At 42.5% G+C, this 22,313-nt stretch overlaps 1 protein-coding gene across 4 annotated transcripts in view; it reads right to left on the minus strand.

The window, feature by feature from the left end:
- Window positions 1-22,313, minus strand: part of KIRREL3 (kirre like nephrin family adhesion molecule 3) — a 973,594-nt gene that overhangs the window by 236,872 nt on the left and 714,409 nt on the right. For all 4 annotated transcript variants that reach the window (XM_061592926.1, XM_061592928.1, XM_061592927.1 and 1 more), the window contains one exon: window positions 6,352-6,509. In XM_061592926.1, the coding sequence (XP_061448910.1) occupies window positions 6,352-6,509 (158 nt within the window). The remainder of the gene's footprint in view (window positions 1-6,351; window positions 6,510-22,313) is intronic.

Consider the following 22,313-nt stretch of genomic DNA (forward strand, 5'->3'; position numbering starts at 1 on the left):
GTAAATGTAGAAAGGTGGGTCTTAATGCACCAGGCAGGTGTTGTATTGTTGGGAAAGGTTAGAAAAGCCACATACAATAGGCACTGGCACTAACCACTATATGCATCACATGCTTTCTGTTTCAACCTGTTACCATTTTAACTCTGTCCTGAAATAGGTGAAGGTTAATTTATAATTTTCACAAAGCCAGGAAGAACTTTTCTACTTGCACTGGCTTTTAGGATGATGGAATTCAGGCACTGAAGGTTTGGGTTGGCTAACATTATGTTTATAGCTTTTCACTGGAATTTAATTGAATTTTAATAGACTTTTAATGGGACATAGAACATTTTTAATATTTATAAATATAGAACAATAATCTATTGCCACCTCTCCAAAGCCTTTATAGTAATGAGAAAAGGCAGCATCACAATGGGAAGGAGGTTTTAGAAGAATCAAGAGTGGCTGCAAGCGACTGCATGTTCACGTCTGCTGGAAGGGCAACTTAGCAGGGTGCAAATACTGTGGAGCATGAACTTCACCTGACCGTAAGAACGTAAGCCCTGTTGGATCAGGCAAAAAGTCCACCTAGTCCAGCACTCTGTTCTCACAGATGCCTATGGGAAGCCCGCAAGCAGAACCTGAGCACACCAGCACTCTCCCCACCTGCGATTCCCGGCAACTGGTATTCAAACTGGCATACTGCCTCCGACAGTGGAGGCAGAGCTATTCTTACATTCCTATCCTGGCTTCATTCTCCTTCCCTGCTTTCACGGCTTGCTGCATCCCATTCTTCCTCCAATGGGAGCAAGCCTACAAAAGGGGAGCGGCCGAGGGCAACATTTTGTACCAGGCCCAGAAAAACCTTTTCTTGATGGACTCGCATATTAATGGGCTCAACTGGAATTAATTCCATCCAAGTCAGAGGAGAGAAAGGTCAGCCCTTTGTGGTTCTAATTAGCATCGGCTGCTGCCCAAGATTCTGGGAGACAAGGTCAAGCTGCCGACTTAATTGTTCTGCTGTGTCCACATGGCATTCCGGGGAGAGGAAACGTGTGCTTGTTGTGTTGATCAAGACTACCCGAGGAGGAGGAAGAGTGGTGCTGGCGGTGGGGTTGGATATATTCTGTGAGAGACAACAGGGAAAACAGGGAAGGGATTGGAAATATCTGAGGCACACACAGGGCCGTCATGCTGAGCTTTAAAAATCCATGCCTCTCCCCCACCCCATCCACCTTCTTCTTCCAGCATCTCTTGTACATAGCAGCCAGTTGGCTGTTTCCTGAGAGACTGCTGATGGCAGGAGAAATGAAATGTCTTAGGATTTGGGTGCAATAAAGCAAGAATCCTCCTATAATACTGCAGGCAAATCAGATGGCGGTGACAGAAAGGTCACGCCGCTTATGCAAATCAGACGCTGGACTAGAGGATGCTGCATCTAGCCAAGGACTGCAATCCAAAAGAGGGTTTGTGCATCTTATTTTGCAAGGGAAGGATATGGAATTTTATTTTTTGCCTTCCCCTGATCCCTGGCCAGTGTTAATATAAACTGATCAACATGCAAATTAGCCTTCCATTTATCACAATACCAAAAACCCACACTATGTTCATGAAAAATATTAGGAAGATGCTTCTCTTTAGCAATCGTCAGCTCTGTTCGCATGACCGTACCTGTGAACATGAACACACAGAGCACATTCATACCTGCTGGCCGCATTCCAGATCTCTGTGCCTTCACTGGAAGGTTAGAAGATTATGGGAAATGGCTGTGGCTCAGTGGCAGAGCATCTGAACTGCATGCAGAAAGTCCCAGGTTCAGTCTCCGGCATCTCCAGATAGGGCTGGGAGATAACTCTGTCTGAAATCCTGGGGAGTCACTGCCGGTCAGGGTAGACAATTCTGAGCTAGATAGACCAATGGTCCTAGTCACTACAAAGCAGATTCCTATGTTCTTAACAGCATACACGTGCACAAATGTATGCGTGCAGGGTATGTCTGTGCAATTGGGAACTCGATACAGAGTCCCTAATTGCACATAACTGCCTATGCATATACATGTATATGCTCTGTTGAGACCTCCCAATAGATGGGGAGAAGTTGGAGGGTGACCCTGTTTTCCAAACTCCCTCCATGCATTCATGTCCATGGATATGGTCCTATGAACAGGACTCTTGTAACAGCCTAAACTGGGTTTTTAGGTTATAGCTCAGAGTGCAACACACTGCTGCAGCATGGAAATTCCACTATATGATCCTCTTTGGCTCATTTCTAGTTTGAAATATGATGCTCATGAAAGCTGAAACATTTGGAAATTGATGTCAGAATTAGTTGTATCTTTTCCAGGAAGTAATCTGTGTGCAAGATGAGACAGGAATATAGGATGAGAGGATATTAGCTTATTGAAATCTGTCATTCTTTCCATGCCAAAGGCTCAGGGAAGGTAATCACTGATTCTTTTTAAAAAAAATTACATATTATAAATATTAACAATGTGGATGTACTCCGTTAAAAATCTATTAAATGCAATTAAAGTCCAATTAAATATCCATAATCATAACATTAACTGACCTACTTCTCTGCGGCCTTAACCTTAGTTCTGTAAAAGCCAGCTCAAGATAAAATGATGTTCCAAAAGTTTTGGACAAAGCTCAATGCTAAGAGGTTTCATAATTGTGGAGTCACCACAAATATCCCTTCTTTCTTTGCCTCCTTGCAGAGCAAATGTGGCACATAGTTTCTTTCTGCCTATGCCCAAAGACTGGCTCAGAGGCCCTACTCTCTCATGTATCACGATGAAAGGCCATGTTAGCAGGTAACAAGGATAGGGCCTTTTCAGTGGTGACCCTACATCTTTGGAACTCATTCCCCCAAAAACTTCATTTGCCCCTCTTGTGGGTTTCAAACAGATCCTGAAATGTTTGTTCAATCCATCAACCCTTTCAAGGACTTCTGGTTGGCACTTTCTTAGTATATATAGGACAAATGGTGATAGAGCCTTCAGATCAGGAATGGGTCAATGTCTTGGTGGAGGGCTTCATTTGGGTGGCTGCAGACCAGTCAGTGGGGCCATTAATACACTTATTCAGCAGACACACATTGATATTGCCATACATCCATCATGAAAAGCCATTTTTGTGTGCATAAATACTGCTAGAGATTGGAGGCTTTAACTCCCCCCATGATCCATATGCAGACAAAATTGCTGACCCCTAGCTGCTTTAGCAGCACAGGAACAACAGTCTTTTCCCCTGCCACCCAGTCGATTAGGATTACTGCAATGAGTTCTGTGTGGGGCTGCCCTTAAAGCTGGTTTAGAAGCTGCAGCTAGTGCAGAATGCTACGGTTAGGCTGCTGAGTTGGGTCAGCCGATTGTAGCCATATTCCACCAGTTTTGAAGGAACTGCTCTGGCTTCCAAGTTGCCACCAAGCTGAATTTAAGATGCTTCTGTTGACATATGAAGTCCCAGACAATGTGAGATTGGGACATCTGAAGGAATGCCTGCTCCCATATAGACCTGACCATTTTATTTAGATTGCTGGAGGAGGTTTCCCTGGTTGCATCACTGCTGGCTGAGGGAGGGCCTTAAATTGTTTGGAATTATAATTACATGCTATGAATAGCTCTGGTATTGCCCAGATGAAGAGCGATATATACATATTTTAAGAACTCTGAATGATCACTGAAATGACTAGCATTGGAAATGGCCAAAAACAGTTTCACACATTAAGCAAATCAATCCAGGTTTGCCATCAGGTGTGCCCTCAACTGGAAGCTCATTCCAATCATAGTTCCCTAATTAATGGGCCACTATTTTTGTTTTTGTTTTTTAGGTATAGACCTGTAAAATGCAATGTGGTTCCAAGAGTGGTTACGATTCTGACACATAGTGCCTTGGTTTGAATTACATTATATATAAAAACAATTTTTCATGCATCAAAAAGTCCATAGAATAGCCTGAAAAGTTCCTGGCTATCTGTGCAATGGCACCGTGTAGTGAACCACAAGGCTGGAGCATCTCTCTGGGCTGTGAGAAGTTTCCAGGTACTAGACTCGTTCTGCCCACTAAGGCTGACCATTGGCTCTCCTCAACAGGGAGGGTTGCGAAAGCATCCTGGCCAGGCTAGGACTTTGCCTGTCCAATAATAGTCTCCCCTAGCTCTGGACTTTTTGACTTGACTTTCTTGGCTCTGACACTTGGGTCTAGTTTCCAGCTCTTGGAAGGGTTCTTGGGACTGGGAAAGATGCCCACTCTGAAACCTTGAAGAGTTGCTGCCAGTCAGTATAGATAATACTGAGCTAGATGGACCAGCGGTTTGACTCAATATAAGGCAGTTTCCATGTTCCTGTCCCATTTCAGAAAGGGGCTCTAGTTCAGAGGTAAAACACAGACATGCAGATAGTCCCAGATAGGGATGTGCTCACATTTTGCAAAATTTGAATCAGACCCCGGATTTCCTATTTATTCACTTTTTTGTTGTTGTTTTCATGGATTGGGTTTTTTAGCAGTTTTCATGGCTGAACTGGAATTTTTTAAAAAAATCTCAAAAATATAAATATTATCAATAGTTTCTTTAAAATATCAGTATTTTTTACAAAATCTATGGAAAATGATATTTTAAAAAAATATCAATATTAATACTGATATTTTTGCAGGAAAAAACTGAATAGGTATTTATCACAAATAGTGAACACTGATCCCTTACAAAGCTGTCCTGGAAGGAAGTTTGACTGAGCAAAAATCGAACCGGCACCGAAATGTGGGTTCCATCTTTAGTCCCAGGTTTAGCCCCGACATCTCAGATAAGAGCTCCAACACCAGTCAGAGTAGACAACACTGAACTAGATGGACCAAAGTTCTGACAGTATGAGGCAGCTTAATATGTTCTTGGGACAATTCCTACAGCTCAGCTCTGACAACATGCATTCCTTGTCTCGATGTTTGGTGACATGTATAAAATCCCCTTATTTCTGCCTCTACACTTCTTTCACTCAATCACGCTAAACTTTATTATTATTATTATTATTATTATTATTAAAGAAAGTGGCACATACCAAATATGAATATATGGCTAAAGCATATAAATCCAGTCCTGAACTCCATCCGTAATAAATACTCAAGCTGGCCAAAGACAAAGTTGTGCTTGAAAGGCATGAAGGTGATACTGACATCTCCATGATCGCTGCTTAAAATGCAGAGAGGTTAGAGTTATTTCTTTTGCTCCCTGAACTCCTGTACTTCTGTACTTCTTGCCTTGCTGGCATTTTCAGTGGAAGAATTCTTTTCAGTGGAAATAAACCCTTAGAAGCTAATATAAATGCTGCACTCAGGCACAGAATGCTCTTTGAGAAGTTGTAGCCTGGTGTCATGTTCACAACAGGGGACAGATGGAAGCCGCATAGCTCGGCTAAAGGCCTCTGCACTTGCACTGGAGACCATTTTGCCCTGAAAAATGTTTATTTTATCATATAACTTTTTTTTAAATTCTGTTCCTGCATTTTACTCTTCTTCTTCTCTCTTTCCCCCTACACTTTGCCAAACTGCCTGCCATCACCTTTGCCTATGGACAGGCAGTTCCAGAACATTTGAGGAAAGCTTAAAATATTATCACTGCAATTGCAATACATGGCCCACATTGTTTAGGGATTCTAAGAAACCCAAAGTTCAGTGCAGTTTTGAGATCAGTGATGAAAGTCAGTGTAGTTCTGAAAGGTTCAGTCTGCAATCTTGATTCAAAATGACATTCAATTGTGTCCCAGCATAGGTGAAAAGCTGCTCCTTGCTATCAGGAACCATCATGTAAAATTTGGTTGCAATATTTTAAGAGGTGTCCAAATGCATAACGAACAGACAAACAACTTTCCAAAATATGTAATAGAAGAGGAATATCTCTGTTCATTAGGAAAATAGTGCCCTCCTCTCTGTACTGATTATGGGAGGTAATCTTGATGCTCTTTGGAACACAAGAAGAGCCTTGCTGGATAAGGACAAGAGTCCATCTAGTCTAGTGTTCTAACAGTGACCACCTACTCATGGGAACCTCTTGCACCCCCTGCCTCCCAGGAACGATATCAAGACAAGGGAGGGATCAGTCTGGCTCCATCCATTGACCAGAGAAGGAACAGTTGGAGGGGGCTCACTTCTCCACTTGACATAACACTTGGCTCCAACTGCCTATTGCCCTGGGGCTGCTGAAGCTGTAGCTCAGTTGTAGAGCATCTGCCTTGCAAGAAGAAGGTCACAGGTTCAATCCCTACCAGCTCCAGCTCTGAAGATCCTGCTGGATCAGGCCAATGACTCATCCAGTTCAGCATCCTGTTCTTACAGTGGCCAACTCTTTGTTTTCCTCCCATTCCAAATCTCAGGTCCTTACCTTGGAATAGGTTGCTCCATTTATTACTTCTCCTCTCCGCATCCAAATAATGGATGCTGCTGGCTTGGCATTGTCTGCATGGCAGGTCAGATTCAGAGGATCTCCAGCTCGTAGGCTAATGACAGGCCCTCCAATAATTATTGGATCATCTGGAGGCACTGTGAAGAAAACAAACCAATGCAGTTGATGAGTCTCAAAGCAAAAGCCACCAGATTACAGAAAAGATAGGATACACAGATCCAGGAGAATAAGCATGGCACAAGGTGCTGAAATCCACACTTTGATCTGTAGCTTGGATCAGGCATCCTGAGGACGTAGTCAACAAAGATTTGCTTCTGGCAGTAGCAGCCCCGTTGTCAATAGTTCAATAAGAAGGTACCATGCAACAGTGATGCTATTGAATCATAGTTTCAGAATAAGACACTTGTACATATACAAGAGGATTTAAAGCAGATTAGATAATATGCTTTGATCACGTCTTTGTTCATACCATCAGGGGCCAGTGATGGTGGCTCCATGTCAGTTGGGCAGTGGAACTTTAGTCTGAACTTTAAAGAAATTGTCCTGATTGTATGAACAAAGACATGATCAAAGCATGTTATCTAATCAGCTGCCACTGAATAGGGCATTTGGTTACAGAGTGATAAAAAGAGTGAATTTACACCAAGCTCAATGTCTGTTTATGTCTAGTGTCATTATTCTAATGTACACATTCCTGATTTTTGTGGTCAGAACCAGAGTGATGTTTATTCAAGAGTAGGTAATTCATAATTTGAAAAGGTGTGCTCTTGTGGAGAAAGCTTCCATTGTGCAGGCTACGAATTCCAATTTGTATGTGGTTGTGGAAACTGAATCACGGGGGTGGAATTTATTGTAGATCATGAATACAGATTTTTTTAAATAATAAAAAATAGTATCTGTGGCTATGTAACATTCTCTTTTAGAGTGATATAAAACATGGCTGCTGCTTTCTCCCCTCTGTTTATAAAATAAAAGGCTGTAACAATCCTTTTATAAAGGTGGCTTCACATGTTACAATAAAACAAGGAATGGGAGAAGAAGTGCAAGGAGGTGTGCTTCCTTTTATTCTCTTCTTTACGTTGAATAAATAAACTTGCAGGGGTGATGGTAGTGATCCGGACCTACTCCCAGATCTCCTTAACTTGGCTATACCTGTGCCAGGAGCGTGAACATGAGAGCAAGATGGATCTTACTCAGTTTGATTGATTCTGCTTCCTAGTATTAATTTATTTATACAGGCTGTGACAAGTTCCCTATCCCTCCCCGAGGCTCTCAGGATCCTGAGAGTACCAGAGTGTGTCTTACTTCCAGACACCCCCTGGTGATTCTCTCACTCTGAAAGTTTGGGTACTCTTGTCATCACGAGATCCTGTGTTTGTAAGGCTGTTTCTGTAACACAGTGGCCCCTCTCAAGCCTTTTCCCTCTCCTGCACGTCTCCTATCGCACCACTGGAGTTGCAAACCCCAGATCCTGCTCTTTGCCTCTCCTTGGCTTCAAAGCACCTCCTCCTTTGTGCCAAAGCTACTCTCACCTTCCTCTCTTCTTCTTCTTTCTGCCTTCTGTCCTCCACAGCTCCAGGCTCCACTGCATTTGCCCAGGTCCTGCTTCAGCTATGTTGGCAGCTTCCCCTTTCTCTCTCTCCGCTGACTGCCTCACCTTTGGTCTCCACTCCATAGCATACCTTTCTTCTGTTTCCAGTCCACCCACTTTGTTATTAGTACAGCATGGAGACTGGTGCTGCAATCTCCTAATGCACACCATATATTTATCAGTGCTGGCTCCAGGTTTTGGGGGGCCCTACAATAAGGTGTTCTAGATGGCCCCCTCTCTCTGTGAGCATTCCTCTTTCTCTCTGAAGTACCACTGCCCATTAGCTTGCTCTTTTTGGCCCAATCCATACAACCTCACAGAGGGACAGTGTAAGACAGGTGGTGGGTACGATTGTAGCTTTTCACTCTTGTCACTGATTGCACGCTTGGAAATGAGTGGTGAAGACATGGAGCACAGCAAAGAGGATGAGGAGCAAGACCAGGTGTCTCCAGAGAGTGGGAGTGGCCTCCCTATCATGGTGTGGGCTTTGGCAGGTACTCAGTGATGCCAACCCTTCATACTAGTCGTGTAGCAGCTCAATAACAATTGTTTACTGGGCAACATACAAAAATACTAAGACATGTTAAAACAGCAATTTCTAGAATAAGCAGAATTCCAGAGTGGCACTTAAAAAATACTGTAGAATAAAAATCAGTAATTTTTAAATCAGAGAGAGAGTGAGACTAAAATCAAACACCTTTTTTAAAAAAGTGTTTAAAATTCACAAAATTAACAACAGCCACAGTAAAACACAATACCAGAAATCAAAGTACAGAGTTTAGAATGGGTAGAAAAAGTATAAGAGTGCTGCCTGGAGCCAAAGAGTTGTTATGGTGGGCACATCAGGAGAGTCCCTTTGGAGGAAGGTATTCCATAACCAAGGGGCCATTTATGAAAGGGCCCTCTCTCATGGCCACCCAACATATCTCAGCTTGCAGGGGCACCTGGAGAATAGCCTCCCTAGCAGAGCTTGTAAAAGTTACTTTTTTGAACTACAACTCCCATCAGCCCAATCCAGTGGCCGTGCTGGCTGGGGCTGATGGGAGTTGTAGTTCAAAAAAGTAACTTTTCCAAGCTCTGCTCCCTAGATAATCAAAGAGCTCAGGTGGATAGATGGATGGACGGATAGTTAGAGACAGACAGATAGGAAGAAGAGATCCTTCATATAATGCAACTCTTGATAGGTCAAGGTCTTGATAGGTCAAAACCAGCACTTTGAAGAAATAGACCCAGCTCTAGCGAAGATGATAAAGTTGCAATCCAAATCATCTGGAGGGCACCAGGTTGGCAGAGGCTGGTATAGGAGAACCAATGTCAGCCTTTTCTCCTTCTGCACTGAAGAAATTAAATGCTAAACACAGATTCTCTGGTGGACCCAAGAACTTGCAACTTACATCCTACAAGTTTCATTTGTATGGTACACAACAAGGGCTTCCTGTCTCTTTGCTTTGTTACAATCAGTAATGTAGTGGCAAACTCAGGAGTGCTGGATCCTGCCTTGATTGTTGTGATTCACCTGATGTCATTGTGATATGAGATGATTGTCAAATTTGGTCCATGGGGCCAATCCTGATGAGAATCTGGCCTGCAGAACCAAAAGGGATTCCCCACTCCTGGTATTAAGGTGAGGAGGATGAAGGCCATTAAAGGGACATGTTCTCCATCAAGTCTATTGGTTGAAATCAATTACATTTAATGGCCAAATGTTTTTAAGAGGTTCTCTTCTAGGAACAAAGAATCTGACCCCCCCCAATGTTCTCCATCAAGTCTATTGGTTAAAATCAATTACATTTAATAGCCACAGATTGTTAAGAGGTCCCCCTCTAGAAACAAAGAATCTGACCCTCCCAATGTTACACAGTGTACCATTTGATTCCACAACCATTCTATTACTGTTACTTTGCTAGACATTTATGGTAACTACAGGCGGTCAACAGGCTGTTTAGGCTTGGGTTTGGTTTTCTTTGCTCAACCTTTATTGTCTGAGCAGGCTTTAGATATAAAAGCAATAACATATTTCCTCCACTTTATTTATTTACCACATTGCTGACGGGCTTCTCCTGCTGAGATGCACACATATTGCTTTATGAAGGCCTAGGGGCACCAGCCGTCATTTAGTCCACAATGCAAAGCAAGAGATTTGGTCTAAAAGAAAGAGCAGTGGTGTGTAACTGGATAATTTCAGTCTATTTTGAGATATGAATCAGAACACTGGGTGACAGCTTTCACAGCTGAATCCCTGGATATGCTCATGGAGCTCAGTAGCTGTTTCAGGAGAATGTGGAGCATCAGTTTTAGGCTGAAATGAGACATTACAAAAGTCATGGAGACATCACTGTTTTGCATCTCTTCCTCGGCTATTTCTAGTAATGTCTAAAATAATATCATGCACCATGTGAGGTAAGCGCTATGAGTCCTGAATAATTTCCTTCAACTACCAAACTCAGGTGGTTGAGCGTAGGCACTACTGGGCCCAGAAAGGCACTATGAGAAACAAGAGGCAGAGATTAGCATGCTTGGATGAATTCCGAGGCATGTAGAAGTGCAAAATATTAGGAGGGGAAAGTCCCAAATAGCTCCTGCCCCCCGCAACAGCCCCAACAGTTGTTGGGAGACTCCTATTCCCTCCCACAGCTACAACCCTCAGAGTTTTCTGGGAAGAGGGACTGACTGTTAAACCACTCTGACAATTGTAGCTCTGGGAAGAGGAGTCTCCTAACAGCTCTCAGTACCCTTCACAAACTACCCTTCCAGTGGAATAAATGCATAGTGTGAATGTGGCCTGAGCATGCTCAGTGGTTTCCAGGACCTGCTGAATGTTGAGCATCAGTTGAACAATTCTGTTAAAGGGTGAGGATACATTGCCACCCTTTGTTCCAAGAGTTTGTTCTGCTCTAACTTCCCTGTGATTCCAGTTAACATTTATTTATTTATTTTTACTTTTGTCGCTTCATACAAAAGTGTCCCAAAGCAGCTTACCATGATAAAAGCATACTTGATACAAATGTTAAAATCCATCAAAAAGACAAAAAGAAGTTTAACAGTTGTTGACTTGCTACCGGGCCAGGTTCAAGGTACTTGTGTTAAGTCACAAAGCGTTAAACCACTTGGGCCCAAAGTACCTTAGGGAACATCTGATTGCTTATACTCCACCTTGATCTCTGAGATCCTCTAATGAGGCACTTCTGGTGGTTCCCCACACCCCTGAGATTCAGTTGGCCTCCATCAGGGACCAAGCCTTTAGTGTGGTAGGTCCTGCCCTGTGGAACTCCCTACCAGTGCAGGGTCAGTGTCTTGCCCGAAGTCGAGGAAATCAGGGTTCAGACTCAACTGTGGCTTTTTCTCTTTTTATTAAAGTAATAGATACATCCAAGCAGTTTGTCTCATTAACCTAACTACTCTTTCTAGGAACTTTGAACTGCTCTAACTCTGACTAAGCATGACCTCACTACTCTAAGACATTGACTCAGCAATTGGTCCTCCCCCCCCCGAGTCCCCTTAGGTAGACTTAGATCGCATGAGCAAATGAAGACTGTGTCTCAGCTTAGTCTCAACTTCCCGCCTCAAACACCTCTGAGCGCAGGGTGAAGGGGGTTTGATCTCAGCCTCCCCCTCTAACAGAGGGGGGCTGCTAGCTGTCAGTTGGGGCATGGGAAGCTGGACAGGGCTCAGCTGGGAAATGTCTGATGGGCAAGGTTGAATCTCTGGCGGCAGTGGTGGAGTGTCCAGTTGAGAGTGTCAGACGCACCAGGTGGCGCTTCCACAGGGGGGTCAGGAGCTGAGGGGGCTGAGCTATCAAAGATAGGGGCTGGGGAGCCCTATGAGTCCATTCCGCTGTCTGCCCCCTCCCCAGGGTCCCAGTCCAAGTCCTCATCCTCTGTTTTGCCCTCGTCTATCCGTCCCCTCCCTGCATGGCTCACGACAGTCAGCAGGGACCCTCCCTGCCTTCTCTTAGACATTGTCTGAAAATGGTTTTATTTAGACAGCCCTTCAGAATATGAATTTCTTTTTAACCAGCCAATATTTTTACTGATGTTTTTACTGATATTTTTAATTGATATTTTAAAGAAGTTATTGGTATGTTGCCTACTGCCTTGATATATTTTATGAAAGTGTGGATTATAAATACTTTAATACACTTCAATAGCAATTGACTTAAAGTGCTCATCCTGCAGTAACATAAGAAAGACAAATCCTACCCCACTCTTCTAAAAGATAGACAATACAAGCATGGACAACATCATTCCCTATGGCCCCAATTAAGAGCCAAATGCATGGGTGAACAGGAACATTTTTGCCTGGTGCCTAAAAGTTGATAATGATGGTGCTTGGCGCATCTCTCCGGGGACAGCATTCCACAGTCAGGGAGCCACCACTTAAAAGGCCCATTCTCATGTTGCCAGCCTCCACATCTCCCTCAGGGCCTCAGGTGAAGAAGGCAGGGTCTGGTAAACTTCATGCAGGGAGAGACGGAACCTAAGGTGTTGCATTCCTGAGCCTCATAGAGATTTAGACAGACAGACAGACAGACAGACAGACAGACAGACAGACAGACAGACAGACAGACAGACAGATAGATAGATAGATAGATAGATAGATAGATAGAAAGATGTGAAAGCAACAAACAGAACTTCACCCAAGCTTGCTCTGGATCCTTATAAGGATTTCGTTAATCACCAAAAAATATATGCACGTAATTGTGATTAACAAAACAGAGACTTTTATTGTAATACCAGCTGTAACATACAAATGCTGCTACCAAGGTGGCAGTCAGGGCCGGCTCCAGGCATGCGGGGGCCCTTGGGCATCAGCTTGCCCTGGGCCCTGGTGTGCGTGTGTGCATGTGTGCTATGAGCGCACATCTCTGCCATCAACTAAGATGGCGGCAGGGGCTTCAGTACCTTAGGGAAACCGCAGCCGACATCTTCGTTAAGGGCAATGGTAAAAGACAGCAGACGGGTAAGTGGGAGACGCAGATCGCAGGGGGCATGCGGAGGGGCTGCTGAGGGCCCCCCTGTAGCTCCAGCCTCCAGGGGCCCTTGGGCCAGTGCCCAACCTGGCTGCCCTTTAGAACCAGCCCTGGTGGCAGTTATAGAGCTTTGAGGATGGAATGCTCAGAGGGGCTTCATTTGCAAAAGCTAAGTAGTGGTGGTACTGTCCTCCAGGTTCAGGCCATGTGGTGCCAATGTGTCCAGAGAGTATATCCAAAAGTTCTCCCTTTTAGTTAATGTTGCTGGATCTGTTGGCATCTCTATAGCTGTTATAGAAAAGTCCAACAGGCTGTGACCCTCAATGTTGAAATGTTTTGCAACTGGTTGCTCCACTTTTTTTGTTAAGATTGCCGATTTGTGGTTTCTGAAGCATCTGCATAGGTCAGTTGTGGTTTTTCCTACATATTGGATATGACATCCTGGTCTTTTGCATTCGATGACATAAATTATATTGCAGGACCTGCAGATGATGTTCTGTTTGATGTAATATGTCCTGCCTGTCCTAGTGCTTGCAAAAGTAGCTGTCTCCCTGAGGTACACACAGGTGATACAATAATAGTCTAGAACAGATCATGTGGTATTTCCTGATCCTTATAAAAAAACATTCTGAGACAGCTTGCTTTCTGGTCAGAGCAGAAGAGGATTCTTATCATGGTGGGAACAGGCCCTTCAACTAGTACGTGAACAAATTCTGGACAGGTAGAGTAAGAAATCCTAAACCCAACTCTTCAGCAGTGGTGGAAATAGAAGACTGTGCCAATTCTTGATCCTTATTAGCAGAATTTCAGGGGGGAAATTGTTGTTATCTCCCCTGCCAAGTCCCACTTAATAGGAAAGAGAAATTCCTCATCTCTAGGGAGGTTCTACAGGTATCTTTCATATCAAGGCTTTGCTATGAGTATCGACTCAGATGACATCAGAGATCTTTCATCCTTTCCTTTAAAAAAACTCCATCATTCAAATTGTTATCTTGACAGCTTGCTAAGAGAGAGAGAGAGAGTGTGTGTGCATGTGCATGTGTCTCCATTCTTTATTACAGAAAAAAAATTGCATTTTAGGAGCAGGTTAAGCCTGGAATGTTTATAGCACTCATGTGTCACTAAATTCTTATGCTGCCATATATCTATATGTCATTAGATGTATAATCCACTCTATCCACATAGGCTCAGAGCAAGCAAGAACATTATAAAAACAAGCTAACACCATAAAATTAGTGATGGGCGAATTCCCTTTGGCTTATCTCAAAACATTTTATTAAAGCTTTCCCTGAGACAACTTTAAAAAAAAATGCTTTAAGGTCCCCCCCCCTTTCTCTCCAAATATTCTCAAGGAAAGCTTAGAGGAACACAAACAATGAAGCACGTATCCCTTCCCTTCGAGTTGCTTCTGTCCTCTTCACAAATAGCCCCCATCTTTAAAAAGGAGTTACAAGTAGAGGGGAGAGTTTGCTAGAGAGAGGGAAAGCATTTCTGATCTCTCCTTATCTGAAAGTGACACTCCTAAGCACATTACTTCCTGTAGGGAACATGGGGACTGTAGGTTGCTGTGCCTCCAGACTGAGACTCCATTCTAAGCCAGATCCACATTTGAGAAGATCTGGGGGTTCTGTTCTGGGCAATGAACAGTGTTCTAGCCACCTTGGGGGTGCATGCTAGGTAGGGATGGGCAAATCTGTCAATTTCAGTTGCTCCCAGTTTCTTATTTTTCCCAATGTTAAATTCTGTTCTCCACATCAGTTTGCTTTTTTAAAAAGTCCTCATGAATATTCATCAGCATTTTCTCATACACACATTTTATGCAATTTTGCCTAATACACACTTTTGCAAAAGACTTCTTTATATATAATACAGAGCCTTGGTAAATGTTACTGTTACTTTTAACTAATATATGTCTTTATATGAACGCTTTACCCCAGCATATATATATATATATATATTAATTTTGCAGTGCAGTGCTCTGGTCAAACATTGTGTACCAAAATATATATATACATATACATATACATACATATATATATATATATATATATATATATATATATATATATATATATATATATATATATATATATATATATATATATATATGGTACACAATGTTTGACCAGAGCACTGCACTGCAAAATTCAAATTTCAAAGGATGGCTGTGTTTCTGTTTATGTGTTGTTTCAGAAAGTGCTAATGAGTTATATTCACCTTTAAATACAAACTCAATTGAATTTCTCCCCCATCCTTAATGTTGGGCACAGATTCCAAGGGCTCAAGGTCACATAAAATTACCACCAGTTTTGGATCCAGGAAAAGGAAGTCAAATTCACCACAAGTCAGATTCCATCAAGGCAAGATCAGGCAAGAGGGTAGGTCCAGATAAGCAAGGTCAGGCAAAGCAGAGGTCAAGGTCCAAAGGGCAACTAATGCCCTGAGGTCTGAGGTTGTCATCCCCAGTGATGATCCAAAAAGAGGGAGGAAGTGAAAAGACAGGCATGAGGGGAAACTGTACAAGGGGAGTCAGGGGAAGAAACTGTATAACAGAAGAGAAGGGATGAAGGATATTCAAGAGACTAAGGAGGAGGAAGAGGGGGGAAAGGGGAAAATGACAGACAGGAAAGCCCTGTATGTAAAACAATACAAACAGAACAGAGCCTTGTGAAGAAAGAGTACAACCAAACTCTCTGAGTAAGGTCCCCACCAGGAGGCTCTCTGAAAACAAGAGGCCACCTGGAGTTCTGAGGACTCCTGGGGCCAGAGGCAGGGATAGAACTGATAACTACTAATACGTTTATACCATGATGAAACAAACATCATACATAACAAAGCAGTTATACCAATATTCTTTTGTGTGTGGTGCTTTACCAGTGCACAGAAACAGATGTGAGCATCAGTGAAGCACTTCACATACAAGCCACATTTGGTCATCTATGAGACTTTTGCTCATCTCAGCCTGCCTTACCTGGTGACCAGCTGAGGGTCCACTTGAAAGGGGGTAAGAGTGAAGAGGCTGAATGGGCAAGCAAACATCTCATATACGGCTGTCCAAATGTGGCGTTTGTGTGAGGTGTTTCCCCAAAGTTCACCTGTGTTCCTGTGTGCTGGAAAAGCACCACCCCAAAAACAGTTTTGACATAATGGGTTACACAATCACAGCGAGATTGTTTTTGTTGTTTGTTTGTTTCAGCTCAGAGAGTTCGGTAGCACCCTTTTATCACAGAACTCTGCTCTGTTTCTTTTGTTGTACGTACAGTCTTTTCTTTCCCAGTCTCTTGGGTACCTTTCCTTCCCTCTCTTCCCTTATATAGATTCTTCCCCTTGTAAAGTTTTCTCTCCTGTCTGCCTTCACCTGTCTTCCTCTTTCTGGCTCACGACTAGGCCTCAGACCCTTCTGTCCTATTATGCTTCCTCTTTCCACCTTTTCGTTGTCCTTACTCAGACGGCATAAATTCTCTTTGCGTCTCTCCTCTTTGCCCTCTATCTCCTCCACCTTCTCACCATGTAAATCTCTCCTTCCCCTCCAAACCTTCCAGGTTTCTTTGCCTCTTCTGTGCTCCTCCTCAGTCACTCCCATCCTCCTCCTCCTCCTCCTTCTCTCTGCCCGGACCTTTCTTAGGCACCTCCATGTGTACCTTTTAAGGGCTACTGGATGCGCTCTGTGCCCTCCCAATGAGGGGCTTCCCAACCACCTGGATTCCCACACAGTAATGAAGACATATGATTATATATATATATAGATAGATATATTTAAGAATAGTTAGGTAGTAGTGTTACTAATTAGTAATGTAGATTATGGTGAAGTGGTACTATGCCCTGGGACACCAGGGCTGAAATCCTCACTCATCCACAAGGCTCATTGGGTGACCTTGGGCCAGTGACAGTCTCTCAGCCTGAGGTAACTCATGGGGTGGTTGTGAACATAAAATGAGGAGACAGCCAGCCATGTATGCCACCTTGAGCTCCAAGGAGGAAAGGCAGAATACAAGTGTAACAATAATAAATAATGTAGGAGCATGGTGAACTAAATGCACTGAAAGCTTCAGCAAACTATACAAAATAGGGAAAATAATAATAATGATATTTCTATTGCATCATGGCCTCTATGGAAACCGGATGAGGGAGTTCAAAATTCCAAAATCTAGAGGAAAGTTTGCCTGAAAAGAATTTCAGCAGCAGCCCTGGTAACACATGCATTCAAGGCTGGTAACTTATTCCTTTACTGAAAGCATGGTTTCTGAGGAGGAGGGCTGGGATGGCATGGGACAGGGGGCTCATTCCAGCAGTCATCTTTGTAGGATGCACATTAATCCAACTGACAGGTTTTCGTCTAGGGTTTAAATGCAACCACTTAGATGCTGTTGGCAATGTTAATGACAGCAATAATCTTCATCCCTGAAAGGGACAATAATTGCCATACGAATAATAATCAATATTTAGCTTCCTCTTAAGAGGATTTCTAAAGGCTTTGCACGTTTTATTGCATTAAGTGTCACAAAAGTATTAGACCCATTTTACGAGTTGCAGGAGAGATGGGGAGAAAGGAACGGCTTAAGCAAGTTGACTGAACAAAAATCACAAGCAATTCTGTGGCAGAGCAAGGCTCAGCAGAAACCCTCTTCTTATGTTCCCCTTCTGGGTGTCAGAGTTGACCACTGAGGCAACAGAGTGAGCATAATGACTGCTGGATAGCAAAGGGCAAGCCAGCAAAAAGGACCTGAGGAGGACATTGGAATTAACCAATGCAAGATATAGTATGGCTTTTAAAAAGGGGAATAGAAAAATGCATGGAGCATAAGGCTACCAATGGAAATTAGCAATGATAACTAAATAGAACCTCCATGTTCAGAGGCAGTGTGCCTCTGAATGCCACGTACTAGGGAACACTAATGGAGGGTTGTTTGCTTCATGTGCTTGTAAGCTTCCCCAGAGCCTTTTGAATGTTACTGTTTGAACCACAAAGACTTGATTCAGCAGGGCTCCTTTTATCTTCCTATGAAAGAAGGATGTGTCTTGTCCTCTCTATTCTTGACAGGGGCTGGATGGTCATTCTCTGTAGAATGTGGCTTGGCTTATTTGCTTGAGTCACCGTTGCGCAGCACCATGTGATTTTCTCCTAACAAACAGATTTTTGTATGCAGTTTTGATTAATGTACACATTTTTGCAAGCAATGTCTTCTAATATAGCACATTTTTGTATGTTATTTTCACTAACATATTCATTTTTATACACACTTTCTCCTCATATATGCATTTTCGTAAATGAGAACTGCATTGCAAAATTCAGGTATGTGTGAATTTCAAAGGATGGCTGTGTTTTGGCTCTTAGAATGTTTTTGGAACACGCTAATTTGATTGTTTTGGCTGTAAATGTGAACTGAATCAAATCTCTTCCCCACCTCTGTTGGGCCCAAATGAAGCACCTCTCCTGTTGGACAACTAAACACTTCCCATAGATGCTGACAAAATGGCTCATTCTAATCAAACTTAAGCATTTTGACAATGGCCAAGATGTCTCAGAATGTCATTGAAGCTTTGAGACTTAAAAAGAAAAAAAATGTTGTGTGCTATGAGAGATGGCGTAAGAACATAAAAGGAGCCTGCTGCATCTGGCCAATGGCCCATCTAGTCCAGCATCTTGTTCTCACAGTGGCCAACCATATGCCTATGGGTAGTCTGCAAGCAGGACCTGAGCAAAATAACACTTTTCCTTCCTGAGGTTTCCAGCAACTGGTATTAAGACGCATGCTGTCCCCAACCATGGAGGCAGAGCACAGCCATCATGGCTAGTAACCACTGATAGTCTTATCCTCCCTGAATTTGTCTAACCCTCTTTGAAAGCCATCCAAGTTGGTGGCCATCACTGCCTCTTGTGGGAGCGAATTCCATAGTTTAACTATGGGCTGTGTGCAGAAGTCCTTTCTTTTGTCTGTCCTGAATCTTCCAACATTCCGCTTCATTGGATGTTGTCCACGAGTTCTAATGTCGTGAGAGAGGGAGAGAAACTTTTCTCTAGCCACTTCCTCCTTGCCATGCATAATTGTTATGCTTCTATCTCCTCTTAGTCACTTTTTCTCTAAACCAAAGAGCCCCAAATGTTGCAACCCTTCCTCATAACGGAGTCGGCCCATCCACTCGATCATATTGGTTGCCCTTTTCTGAGCCTTTTCTGAACTCTACAATATATTTGAGGTGAAGCGACCAGAACTGGCAACACACAGAAGTGTGGAACACTCCCACCTCCCACTCACTGATGCAACTGCTTTGTTTTCTCAGCTTTTGTTTGATGCTTTCTTTGGTCTATTGGATTACCTGGGAGTTAGAAGGAACTTCTAAGCAGATAAGAGGCTCTGGCAGAGAATGACGCCTGATTACATCTTTCCAAATAAGCGGTTATCATCCCCCAGTTATTCATGTAGCTATGAATTATTGATTGGCTCCCAGCTCATTAGAGAGGAGATCCGAGGAAGGGGGAGGGGAGAATCGGATGAATAGAAATCAGCAGCGGCTCTTAACATCTGTAACTGGGCAAAATGATGGTAACTCATTACCTCCCCATTCAAAGTCCATCAGAGGATTAAAAAAAGAGACGGATTGAGAGTGAATGAACAGAAGTGTTGTCCATTATCCATTCATTACAGAGTCAGGTCTGATTTTTCATTTAGGAGATACTGCGTTGGAGGCTGGCCTCCTAATTTTTAATCACACACACACAAAGTTCTTTTGAAGTTCATTCTGAGTTTTTTTTAAAGTCGGGAGCAGCTGTTCAAAAAAGTGATAATCAGGTTAACGTTGTGAACATTTACACAGGTGGACTATTTAGGGATGGCCCAAACATTTTGCTCCCTGAGGTGAGGGCAAGATGGCACCCTCTCCATTCCATAGATTAAAGCAGACCCTAGCAGCTGAACCTTAACACGCCAGCTCTTGTGACTCGACAGCATCCTCCCATACATCTGACGACCACAGGCTAACTTAGGGAGCAGAGGACAGGCCATGGGGCACAGACAGCTCTGTCCTCCAATGAGTTGCCATGCCACTTCTTGCCCCCTCAGGATCCACAACATAGTTGTGCAAGAGAATGCATTAGCAGGTTGCTGGTAATGTTGTTGCACAACAGATTATGCAATCTGTTGCAGAATGAGTTTCCAGTACCACAGCTGTTGCACTGGATTCCTCAATTGCACAACAATAAAACTCACTCATCTGGTAGTACAAGAGCCCTTAAACAGGTAGACAGAGAACCCACTGGAATTAATATACACAACTCACTTAGTTTTATTAATTTCAACAGGTCTGCTCTGAGTAAGACTTAATTGGACACAGCCGCAAGTTCTTCTCTCTTTTGGTTTTGAGCCCCCCCTCTTTCCATTTCAAGCGGTGGTGGGCTGCTCAGGGAGCCTTGCTGCATCCATCTCAATTTACAAAACAGATACCCAATGGGAATAATGTCAAAATGAAACATCATCCCAGAGGCATTGTACAGAGGGAAAAAGATAGCTGTCTCCAGCGGCTGGAAAGGTTTTTTTTTCCTGTGATGGGAGCTAAAAATGGGAAAAGAAACTGATTCCCTGCGGCCTTGTCTACAAGACAACATTTGAGTATTTTGGAGTGCCTCTCCACTGCAAAAAAAACAAAAGGTTTAGGAAGTGTCTCCAAACCTTCACTGCCAGATTTCAAAGGTGGGAAGCATCGCAGCTTGAGTTTAAATGTTAATATTTATTTATTTATTTATTAAATTTATATCCCACTCTTCCTCCCAGTAGGAGCCCGAGGCGGCAAACAAAAACACTAAAAACACTCTAAAACATCAAACACACCACAATTTTTTAAAAATATTTTAAACAAAACATCTTTAAAAACACCTTTTTAAAAAAAAAGCTTTAAAAACATCTTAAAAAGCAATTCCAACACAGACACAGACTAGGATAAGGTCTCTACTTGTTGAAAGAGTTGAATATGCATTTAAATACATATTTTGAGACCATATCACATAAAAAGCAAATTGAGTATCTCTTAATAGCAGCACGCATGTTGATAGCTAAATGCTGGAAAGAGGCAAAAGGATTAAACATTGGGAAGTGGTATAACATAGTATGGGAAATAGCGCTCTCAGATAAACTTACTCAACGTTTGAGAGTGGCAAGAGGACAAAAAAAAAGATAGTTTTGCTACAGAATGGTCGTGTTTTATTACACAAACAAAGAAAACATCAGCACAAATACAGGTTCCAATTGCCTTTAACAGCTTATGGCTACAATAGTTTCTCTGGAGATCTGGGATCTGTCCTCTTGTTAATTAATTATTATTTAAAACTGCCTAATAACCAATGTTAAGTAATTTGTATTGTATGTGGATAGTGATAGACTGAGTAGTACTTTTATATGTAATGTACTATTCTTTGTGTATATGGTTTCTGTATCATGTGAATATTTAATCTTTCTTTATATATTTCAAATAAAAAACATATTTTAAAAAAATACATATTTTGAGAGAAAAATACACGTTTGAGACAAAACATACATTTAAATATGAGTTTTACAAGGAAAAATACATTTAGATATATATTTAGAAAGTATTTTGATAGGAATTTTTAAGAGTGAAGATTAATGGGGAAATGCAACTGAATGGAATTATAGGAGAAACCCTGCCCAAGGACCAGCAGCAGAAAATGTAATTAAATAAATGAGAGGTGTATAAAGTTATCCCCTTCCATTATCCTGGAACAGTTTCCCCAAGGATTCTTTGTGTTTACATGGGAAGGAGGGCAGATTTTAACTGGATTAAAAGAAAGCGAGGAGGAAATTCTGGCCATGAGCCAAGGCAGCTGTGAAGGACACCACATGGCAGCCTTCCACAAGTTGGTGCCCTCCAGATGTTGCTGGACTACAATTTCCATGAGCTGTGCTGTCAGAAGTTTATGGCAGTTGTAGTTCAACAACATCTGAAAGACCACCTCCTTCTTTACAGACCCTCTTGGGTGTTAAGATTGGCAGAGGGGGGCTGTTGCTGGTTTCAGTGCCCTCAGATGTTCAGTGGGTTATCAGCCCACAACAGGGCTTTCTTTGTTACAGCCCCTATGCTATGGAATTCTCTTCCCACAGATGTGCACCTGGCACCTTCATTGTATAGCTTTCATCATATGCTGAAGACACACCTCTTTACACTGCCTTTTGATACATACATGCCTATCTGTCTATCTATGAATGTTACAGGATCCACCCTATTCTTCTAATTGTAAATTGTTTTAACTGATTTTGATATTGTATTTTTACATTGATGTTACTCACCTGAGGACCTTATAGTGAAGAGTGGGTGAGAAATGTAATATATAACAATAACAACATTGTAGTGTGCCAAATAGGCAGAGATAAT

This window comes from Rhineura floridana, chromosome 12, assembly GCF_030035675.1.
Source record: "Rhineura floridana isolate rRhiFlo1 chromosome 12, rRhiFlo1.hap2, whole genome shotgun sequence".
Taxonomy (NCBI): Eukaryota; Metazoa; Chordata; class Lepidosauria; order Squamata; family Rhineuridae; genus Rhineura; species Rhineura floridana.